General features: G+C 42.1%; 1 protein-coding gene across 1 annotated transcript in view; it reads right to left on the bottom strand.

Moving 5' to 3' along the window:
• LOC121301197 (myocyte-specific enhancer factor 2C-like) overlaps positions 1 to 9919 on the bottom strand; it is a 12879-nt gene extending 2960 nt beyond the window's left edge. The window contains exons 1-3 of the mRNA XM_041230340.1: positions 9608 to 9919; positions 448 to 528; positions 3 to 206 (exon numbers count right to left, since the gene is read on the bottom strand). Of these exons, the coding sequence (XP_041086274.1) occupies positions 3 to 206; positions 448 to 501 (258 nt within the window). The 5' untranslated portion in view covers positions 502 to 528; positions 9608 to 9919. The remainder of the gene's footprint in view (positions 1 to 2; positions 207 to 447; positions 529 to 9607) is intronic.
• Positions 9920 to 11444: the final 1525 nt, after the last annotated feature.

Raw genomic sequence — 11444 nt, 5'->3', positions numbered from 1 at the left:
ACCTCCAGGATGTCCGTGTTGGTCCTGCTCTCGTGCGGTTCGCTGTACTCCGTGTATTTCAGCAGCACCTTGTCCATGTCTGTGCTGGCGTATTGGAACAGTCGGTTGTTGCTGTTGAAGACGATGAGTGCGATCTCGCAGTCACAGAGCACGCTCAGCTCGTACGCCTTCTTCATCAGACCGAACTTGCGCTTCGTGAACGTCACCTGCAGGACAGCAACACAGGGGCCCCATATTCACTGCACTGCTGAGAGCCCAGGGGGCGGGCAGGGTAACAAAAAGCACTGAACTCAGTCCTGGTCTGTCAGGCGGTTTGAGAAAGTCAGATATGCAAACGTTTACCTTAAAAGCACACACAAATAAAAGATAGGATTAAGTCCCTAATGTGCAGGAATTCCCATGCAGCCTGCACTGCGATGGGCTCTGAGTAAATGAGTGAATATCTACCTGTCTGTTGCGCTGGTCCATTATCCTGGAGATCTGGATCTTCTTCCTCCCCATCCTCGCACCTCAGCCCTGATTCAGGTTCTGAGATGAGACACAAGAAAGTCCAGTTGGCCTAATTTCCCCAAATGATCCTGATACAAGCAGGGATGGGAATAAGACTCCCAGTGCACAGCAGGTTGATCCATTCCTGGTTTTGCTTCAAGTTTAATAAGACACACCTGTGCTTGTTACCTATATGCCATGGCTAATCAAGCTCATGTTAAAACTTGGAATGGGTGAAACTGCTATGCAACAGGAGTCTTATTTCCATCCCTGAAAAGTTTAACCCAGAACATTTTCACTTTAAACTTGCCCCATGTTGAAGCTATGCATTTCCCATGGACAATTCACCAGTCATTGATCCTCCATGTCATGGGGCTAAATGTGTTGTTCTTAAAGTTAATAAACACGGCAGCAATCTTGGACTTCAACAGCACCTTTCACAGCCAAAGTGCTTTACAAAGATGAGCTCATCGTAGTTTCTTGTAGTTTTATCTAAGAAACTGGCTCAAAACTATTTAATTTACCCTAGCATTGCTGAAACAGGCACCTGTAATCCACAGGAATATCAGTTAGGAGAACCTTTCGGATGTCTTCTGCACAAGTTTTGGGGAGATTTATACAGTACAGTTAAAAGTAATGGAGGGCTGGAGCTACTCTGTGATGAGAATATGAGGTTTTTCTGTGCCAGAGCTACTAAAAACAGAAACCCCAACTAATGGTATATTGAGAGAAACTATGAATGATTTCTATGGGAAATGGCAGCAGTCAATGTGTCAGCTTAGGTCAGCTATTATTAGTGAAGCTGGCCTGCTTAGGAGGGGAATTTCCTGAATGTATCCACACGCCCCCACGCTCTGTAGTGTCCCGGGACCACTGTTGGTGCTTCTGAGAACCGGGGTTATATATACCCAACCGGCTTCTAAACATTCACAGCACTGGCCACCCGCCTTCCCTCTCGCTCGTGATTGGTTCAAATGAACAGACAGACAGGAAATATCTTATAAAAGTGTCCAATAGTAAAAGCACAGCAAAGAGCAACAAAGCAGGGTAAAGTATAGGGAAGCATTGTAAAGCACAGAGAGGTATGGTAAAGCATAGGGAAGCATTGTAAAGCACAGAGAGGTCTGGTAAAGCATAGGGAAGCATTGTAAAGCACAGAGAGGTCTGGTAAAGCATAGGGAAGCATTGTAAAGCACAGAGAGGTATGGTAAAGCACAAGGAAGCATTGTAAAGCACAGAGAGGTCTGGTAAAGCATAGGGAAGCATTGTAAAGCACAGAGAGGTCTGGTAAAGCATAGGGAAGCATTGTAAAGCACAGAGAGGTATGGTAAAGCATAGGGAAGCATTGTAAAGCACAGGGAGGTCTGGTAAAGCACTGAGAGGTATGGTAAAGCACAGAGAGGTCTGGTAAAGCACTAAGAGGTCTGGTAAAGCACAGAGAGGTCTGGTAAAGCACTAAGAGGTCTGGTAAAGCACTGAGAAGCTATTAAAAAAGCATATTCAAAAAATAGGGTAAACTAACCCTTATAAAAGTTTCCGATAGTAAAAGCACAGCAAAGTGTAATAATGCACACTGAAAGTAAAAATACAGTAACAAATACAATCTAAGAATCAGAGGAATCCATTATCAAAGCTTACCATAATGTATCTGCACAGTGAGTTTGCAGCTTTGCCATTTGTATAATTATGACTTTACCATACTTTACTATGGTTTTTTTTTTTTTTTTTTTTTTTACCATATCTCTCTGGGCTTCACAATGCTCACCTATGCTTTACCATGCTTTCACTTTGCTTCATTACACTTTACTATGCTTTTACTATGGTAAAGTTTTATAAGGGAAAGGGGAACGGTGGTGCTAATAAGAGGGAAGAGGTTAGCGTTCCATTATCATGCCTGAAGTTTTGAAATCAGTTTTGGACACATAATACATCTATTTTTCATTTGAAAATGTTTTCTCATTTTTTCCACTGCTTTACATGGGGATAAATGGCATTCTCACATGAGGGCATGCATTTGGGTCTTCCATATTCCCCATATAAAGACTAGAAGGTTTTTCATCCATCCGCATATGAGGTCGCCATGCCTGAAAGGGTTAAGCCTGCTGGTGTTGTTGCATGTGTGCCGTGCTTCTCTGCTGAGCTTTCCCCTCCCCTGGTTCAGAGACAGGGCAAGGCTCTAAACCACTGTCCAGCTGCACAGCAGGCAGGACCCTCGGACTCAGGTACATTCCCAATGAGAGCCTGCACTTCCCATCGGCTCATCTCTATACGGCTTGTAGAGAAATGATCACGTATGCCAAGTGGACCAGCAACTGGAGCGAGAGAGTTTTACAGCTCTAAGTGGAGAATAATTGGGAGTCATGTGATGCTGAGCGATGTGCTCAGTGAACTTTATATGGAAGGTACAAGTGACAAGTGGAAATGACTGAGTGTGCCAAAGACACGTTCAAAGACATGATCTGGGATCCGGTGCGATCCGGCACAAATAAACCCCTGGCTATACCAGAACTCCTAAACCAGCCTCACTCCCGACCAGGACTGGAGTCAATTACACTGTAATTATGTAAATCACAATTAAATGCAATTACACTGTAATTGTAATTCTAATTATGCTTGATCGATTACACTTCGATTCTGCATTTATCTGACGTTATTCCTGTATTTTCAACCACTTCTGGTGACCACATTTGTTTGAAAAAAAAAAAATGCAAGTTATGAATAGCATGCTTCTGTATTTGTACCTGTGATTATTGCTTGGTTATAAATAGAGTAAACATGTTCACGTGTGTACAATGTTCCTTTTTAGTGTCATTGTAATTAATAATTGTAATTACTGCAGCATAATTGGAGCTGTAATTGTAATTGAACAAAACTGTATTGTTATTGGAATTACAATTTCAGCAAGCAATGATGTAATTGTAGTTCTAATTCTAATTGACCCTAAAGGGGGTTGGTAGTCAGATCATTAAAACTGACCCCTTTCTAGCTTCACACGCTCATGTCATCCAAATCAGAATAAAACAAAACTTTGATGCTGATGTTAAAGAGATTTTTTTTTTTTGTCTTAACACAATTAATGTTCCCTGTTTTGCCTCCCCATAAGGGATTCCTAATTAGCTGTGATGACCCTTTAATGCTGTTCTCTAATTAGAGGTTAGATTAAACCCTCTGGGCTCTTGCCACTGAAATAGTGTGATATCACCTGTGATAATGACACTGTAAAGGAATAACCTGGAGGGGTTCAGTCAAAGCCTCATTCATAAATAAGACACTGATCAGCTGTTGAGAAGGCCTTCAAGGGTTGGGTCTACTGCATAGTATGTAACCGAGCAGGTGCAAACCGCAGTTAATAGGTCCCAGCCTCGCGTGACTGTCCCGGAATGAGGAAATCAAAGACAACGGTGGACAGCCCTTTGAGTTTCCTTCAGAGACGATGAAATGAAGATGTCTCAATAATAGAACCGCCACTCAGAGCTGTCTCAATAATAGAACCGCCACTCAGAGCTGTCTCAATAATAGAACCGCCACTCAGAGCTGTCTCAATAATAGAACCGCCACTCAGAGCTGTCTCAATAATAGAACCGCCACTCAGAGCTGTCTCAATAATAGAACCGCCACTCAGAGCTGTCTCAATAATAGAACCGCCACTCAGAGCTGTCTCAGTAAAGAAATGGTTTTAAAAGCATGGTTTTAGATGTGTTTTGTGTAGAGGCTACACATTCAGTTTCTTGGTTTTGAATTATAAAGTATTCTCACTGTAGATTATTATAAAGTATTCTCACTGTAGATTATTACCTGCCCGATATTCCACTAGGAGACAGGTGGCACCTCCAATGGAAAGCAGACAGGACTTCTTGGTTGGCAGGAGGCCCCAGGGCTCCTGTTTACAGCAGCACTATCTCTCAGGTTGCCCCCAGGGAGGCCTGAGGGATATAAGGCTGGTTCGTAACCAAGCAAATGTGATGGAGAATTTTGCATGTCGCTGGAGGCCAGGGCTGCCCTCACATTAAGGGAATGCATAATAACACAATAAATGACTCCATACTTGCTTGGAGTCTAAATTTGCACTTTATAATTTCCTTTTAAATCTGAGACATTGTTTATATTATGCAGCCAGATCAAAGTGCAGCACAGAAGGACCCCTGCAGGGTCAAAAGGTCCCCAAAAAGGAGTGGAGCCTTTCCGATTTGCTTGAAATAATCTGTACCTCCCAAAACACCTTACATTTACTTTCAAACAAAATAACCGCAGCATCAAAATACATTCACTTGACTCCTTACACAAATGTAGGGCAGGCTGCCTCTAACACAACACACAGATCCCTCACTCACTGACTCTCAGCACAATCAAGTTCCCTATGTCACGCTGTGTGAAGGACACTTTCACAGTGCGTTTTTAAAACACAGTACCTGCAGGGAACCTTCATCTCTGCAATCCTGAATCTCCAATGTGGCCGACAGAGTAAGGTGTGGAACGGAACTACAGCCCGTAGCTGTACTATAGAATGGTTCAGGCACCACAGTGATTTTAATTAATTCAGGTCCTAGCCAACAACTGATAGCTCTTATTACAATCCCAGCCTGCCACTAAACTTTAATGGAAAACAAGACGTTTGTGAAGTCTTAGAAAATATGTGCAGAATGTAAAGAAATGACACTGTATAGGAAAACAGTTAATATTTCAATTCTTTGTTCAACTAATCGCATCCTAGCAAACAGCAGTTTGAGGCATTCCTGGTTTCACTGTGAGTTTAATAAGACACTTGTTACCTATACACTGGGGCTAATCACGCACATAATAAAACCTGGAATGGGTGAAACTGCTATGCAATAGGAGTCTGATTTCCAGCCCTGCATGTTGTTCTGGACCCAGTTAGGCTTTGTTTTAAATACTGTCCGAATGGACCCGCGAGAGAACAGCCTAGCTTTCCACTGCTAACAGAACCCATCCTACCCAGGATCCTCACTCAGGAAGCTCCAGCCAGTTCTGTTGACATCGATCCCAATGCCAATTACAATCCAGGGAAAATGTTCTCCTGGATTTGATGTATGAGGACCGCTGCTATATTTAGCCACAGAGCTTTTATTTCAATTTCGGAACGGATACGGTGCCACTGTTCCCATGACCCCCCAGGGATCAGACATCTGTCCTCCCCCACACGACACTGAGGCATTTGGGGCATTCCTCTGCACTCCGCTCTGCTGCCAGTATTGCCTTATAAAGTATACACCGGGTTTGCCCCTTGAGCCAGGGCATCTTACACCCTGTTTAAAAAATGAACACGGATTCAAAATGTACTGTTTTTTATTAAAACTAAGTATATTCTAGCCTGGTAATTACATACCAAAACAACATGTTTTATTGGGACCAGCCAGTTGTCTGGTTAATAGACTTGGAGATAATTGCTTTTTGTATATTTAAAATGTGTGGCCTAAACTGAATACTGTGCAATAGTTTAATGTGGATCTCTTCCCTGCCTATACAGTAATAACACACAGGCAAATGTGCGCGTGTGTGTGTGTGTGTGTATATATATATATATATATATATATATATATATATATATATATATATATATATATATATATGAGTGAGAAAAAGCGAGAGACAGAGAGAATTAACTTCTATGTGGCTTTGCAGGTTTGCCACAAAACACACTCAATTAAATTCACACACATCCCAATGCTTGCTGATTCTAGCTATCCCTGTACTGTATAAAAACCACAGGCTAATTGATGGTCTACGCAATAGACAGGATTCTCAACTGCTTTTAAACTCAGTCTGGGACCCGGAAGAGAGAAGAAAATAAAATAAAAACCACGAAACGTCAGTGTCCACAAAACAGAGCCCTGCACAGATGCAGAATGCTTTGTATTGCACACAGCAATCTACTGCAATGGCTTTTTTTTTTAAATATTAGAGCTCACCGCTACTGAAGCAGTAATTCTGTAAATGATGCAAAGTAACTGTATGGTTACTGATCCATGGTGCAGTTTGTAATGCTTTCAACCTAGCAGGTTTCACAATGCAATCTAAGATACTAATTGCAGGATAACTTCTAGGCAACTGGGGTACCCTTTATAAAAGCTTAACACAGCAATGTAATAATCCTAGTGAAAAGATGGTAAAGCACAGTAAGCGCTGTAAAGCCCAGAGAGGTACGACACAGCGTATTGCAAAATGTGGCAAACCATGGCAGATACATACTATAAACATTGGAAAAGCAGAAAGGAATACTGCAGCATTACCGTGCACGTTTACAGAGGTAAGCTTGTATAAGGGATATGATCAATTTGAAGGGAGTATGGACTGCTGCTGCTGGTGCTGTTTCTAGGGCACAGCTCAGAACAGGTGCATAACAGAGCCATGAAATGATTCAATGATTGCACTATCCCCACTCCGTCATCACACCTGCCTCCCCACCCCAACTCTCCTGGGCCCCCACTTCCTCTGCTCTAGCCAGGAGCCTGGTGTGCCGAGAGCAGCAATGGAACAGAGCAACACAAACACAGTGGCCCCAGGGGGCCCTCTCTCCTACAGTCACTTAGGCAGGGCTCCTAATTACTCTGAGATGACGCTCCGCTGCTGCCCACAAACAGCTCCGTCTTTACATGTTTTGCGCTGAGCAAAATCACAAAGTAGTCTGTCCTCCAATGAAGACAATGATAAAACCGCACTGTGCTATTTGCATTGTTCTCAAAAAAGAGAAGGATCCCGACATCAAGATTCCCTTTTTTTGTAGTAGTTTGTAGTCTATTTCCTGTAGGGTTCGCAGATACATATTTGTACTGCAGACTCTCAGAGGGAATACATGCATGCATTGTGTAGAGTGTAGTGAGCTGCAGTCTCTTCAATGTGAACTAAGGGTTCAGTAAATGTGGAAAGACTGCTGAATAGAATCTTATAACAGTGCTTAATAGGCATATATAGCCCAGAGGCCCAATTGACTTCTATGGCATAGGGTAAAGTAAAACAACTTTTGAATTGCTTACACTTATTATATGGGGGGATAATAAATACAGAATATAAATACAAAAAAAATAAATATATAAATAAATAAGAATAACAGTAACTGACTACAGGATGCTGCACATTGCAAAGGCCTTGAAAAGACAAACAAATAAAGCAGGGTTGTTACTGCTGATCTTGTCCTGTAATGGATTCATCAGATCATGTGAATTGTCTGATAAGTTGTATAATCGCACATCTTACAGGTTTTGTATGATGTGGAAATGCATAATCTACTGCAATGCTGACATGAACCCTGTATGAACAATACAGCCCTACATACAATAAGCACACGCACACCTGAGATCCTCAAAAAAATGGTTTACAAATTTTAGATTGGTATTGGGATCTGCCACTGTTTAGAACAGGGGTGTCTAATCCCGATCCTGGAGGGTCATTCCGCCCCAGGTTTAACAGGTATAATGACGAACTGCTTCAGGGTCTGGATGGAGGTTGAATTGGTTCAATTAAACAATTTAGAACAGGGCTGGAACAAAGACCAGGAGTGGAAGGACCAGCTTTGCCCCTCCCCTGATTTAGATCATTACAAAGTTTATTAGAAGCGCTAACTTGCATTTTGTATTTCAAGTTTTACTTTAATATATAGTAGATTGAAGCAGTCTTCTGAGATTCGTGTTTAATCAGTCGAAAATAAGCAGCTTTTTTGATTTGAGGCTCAGGTTTAATTTGGAAGAGTGCTGATGCCTTCCCTGACGGGACGTCTGCAGAGGCCTGTCCCTTGAACCCCTGTCCAATCCCGTTTGGTATTTATAGCTAGACCCATGTTTGGGTTGCTGTTAATAGGTTCTGAATTAAGCCGTGACACAGAAATGTGGTTCACCCACTTCACCCACATCACCCACTTCACCCACATCACCCACTTCACCCTGCTGCAAAAGGGAAGGGCTGAAATGAAGGCATGCTGAGACTCAGTGGGACTCCAGCACTGCTCTGCTAGTTCTGACTCATTTAAGACCTTTAGAAGTTCTGTGTCATGGGTTAAACCCAATAAAGCCCAAATTATACCCAGAAACAGATCTTTTTAAAATTACAGTTAAACCTCATTTCACCCCGAAAATGGTGTTAACACGGAAAGTCAGGAGATAGATAGATAGATAGATAGATAGATAGATAGATAGATAGATAGATAGATAGATATTAAGTATATTTAAAAAAAAAGAAGTACATTAAAATATAATTGGACTAATTCAGAATCAATAGCAGGTTTTATTTAAAATTATATAATGAACTACTTCAGGGTCTGGATTGGAGGTTTGTTTATTTGGTTCAATCAAACAATTTAGAACAGGGTTGGAACAAAGCCCAGGAGTGGATGCATCAGCTTTGGCCCCCTTGTTAGAGATCCTAGCCCTCCAAAGTTGGGTTTTCCACTCCTGGTCTTTGTTCCAACCCTGCTCTGACTTGTTTAATTGTGCTAATTAAACCTCCATACAAAACCTGCAGCAGTTCGTGATATCTTTGTACCGGTTAAACCTGGAGTGGAATAGCCCTCCAGAACCGGGATTGGACCCCCCTGATCTTAACTCTTGTACAGCTGTACCTTCAGAGATGTCTTTAGGGATATAACAAACAAAAACCTCTAAAAGGCTTCACTTCGTTTTATTTTCGAGTTTCGGTTTGGTAACTACACTACACACACCGCTCTTGTAAGCGCTGTGCTGGAAGTAGTTAGTATCAAAATACAACGTACTTACCGCACCGCACAATCGCCACGGAACTGGACCTCAAAATACGCTGACCTGTGCGGTGGTGCATCGGAAGAGTCAACCCGGCTATAAATGCAACGTCAACGCTCACCGGCTATACTCTACTGCAATGCTTGCGTATTTATACAACGTACTGTAAGAACAATTGCGATTTATTATTATATATGCTGTCACATATAGACAACCCTTTAACGCCATGCCGTTTCTTCGTTATACATTTTAAATAACCATACCTATCCAGTCATTACATGACGTATGACACTGAAAGTTTTTTTTTTTTTTTTTAGTTTTCACAATAACTGCAATACACGATTGCAACATTATATTCCAAAACACATACTGTATTTCTAGCACTATTACCTGTTCTAAACTACAGTACTCACCTTAGCACTGCTGTGTATTCAGCGTGACCACGCACATGCAGTTATCGGCTCCTTTGAAGTCTCCAAGAGATTCAGGATATACAAATATAGTAGGTAAATTTATATACACAATTTCTACAGAGCACGGAACTCAGCTTCAAAGCTGCCTGTTACTTTGTCTTTCTTGTTGCACCGTGCTCTCAATTCCAAAGTTTTATTTGTTTATAATAACAGCGAGTGGCTGTGTGCAATGGCACTGTGCTGCTGTTCGTTAGTTACTGTATCACCAATGACCGCTCATACCCTACCGTGACCCAGGCTGAAGCTTCTCAACTCAGGGATGCTGGCTGATGACATTCAGCGTGGGTCTCCCCGGCGCCGATTGCCTCACTGCTTTGCCTAATTTACATAGTCACGCCCCCTCAAGCGAGACCATTGGTCCACTGTGTTATTCCAGCATCATTACCCCGCCCACTTGTTGATTCCTATTTACAGTATGTGAGCAGGCAGCGGGACCTTAATTATTCATTTTCTTAATTGCTAATTCATATTCCATGATCTGTTAGTTTATATTAGAATGCACTTGGCTGGGTTATTGTGTCAACATGTAAATAAAGTGTACATTAACGTCACAACTGCTCACATGCAAAATGTTGTCAGTTCTGTGTGCACACATAGGACGAGTCATACGCAAAAAACGCTTCTTATCATATAGAAGACTTATCCCCCCCCCCCCCCCCCCCCCAACACTCAACACGACACGGCCACCATGACAGTAAAAAAAAGTAAAAATAGACCCAATGAAGCGTTCTTCCCTTTATATCAGCAGATGTGTCTCAGCCGCACCAAGAGCACAGCGTGTGGTTTTCACTAACTCTACTGTGCACAATAAATGATTTTTTTTCTATGGGTAACTTTCTTCCTATGCATCTGGACGTGGGACGAAAATCTTGACTGTCCCAACCATATAGGGCTGGGGTGTCCAACCCTGGTCCTGGAGAGCCCCTATCCAGCAGGGGTCTTTACATCATCAGTGATTAAAGATCTGGAACACCTGTTAATCTGGACTAATTAAGCCAATAACTGGTTCAATTAAGTAACTGAGAGATTGGTTGAAACGAAAACCAGCAGCCACAGTAGCTCTGATGATGAGACCCCTGATGTAGGGACTGTTGGCATGCATGCTTTATAATGTTTCAGTAACCCTTACCATTGGAATGTACACACGTGCCGATCAAGGACATAGCATATATTGACCAGTGTATGTACATTTGTTAAATGCAGGGATGGAAATAAGACCCCTCTTGCGTAGCAGTTTCCCCATCCCAGGTTTTAAAGCCTGGCTAGTCGCAGTGTGTAGGTAACAAGCTCAGGTGTGTCTTATTAAACTCACAATGAAACCAGGAATGGTTAAAACTGAATCTGCATCTGCAAAGGGAGTCTTATTTCAATACCTGAAATGTGTTATATTATTTCTTATAGGGCACCATACTTTAAATGCAATTCACAAACATTCAGCATGCATTTCCTGTAATTACACTTGTGAATATTCAACATAAAAAGTACAACACTGTGTACTGTGTTCTATGCAGTGCAATACAGACTTAATGAAGTGATATATCCAAAGGACTGATGATTGATTGAGACACACAGGACAGCTCTTTTACCCTGCATGCATGCTTGTTTTGCAAAGATCTCCTGTCCCAGGGAGGGGAGGAAGCATAGCCTCATCTTCTGGGGGAACTTCACCAGGGCAGTGATACTTCCTCAATTCTTTGACCAGTGCAGCAAGATCTTTAACTCATGCAAATCAGGAGAGATCTCGGTTTTACAAAGACTGCACCTCTTTGCAGACTTT

Source organism: Polyodon spathula, chromosome 27 (genome assembly GCF_017654505.1).
Source record: "Polyodon spathula isolate WHYD16114869_AA chromosome 27, ASM1765450v1, whole genome shotgun sequence".
Lineage (NCBI taxonomy): Eukaryota > Metazoa > Chordata > Actinopteri > Acipenseriformes > Polyodontidae > Polyodon > Polyodon spathula.
This window is presented reverse-complemented; position numbering and strand designations above follow the sequence as displayed.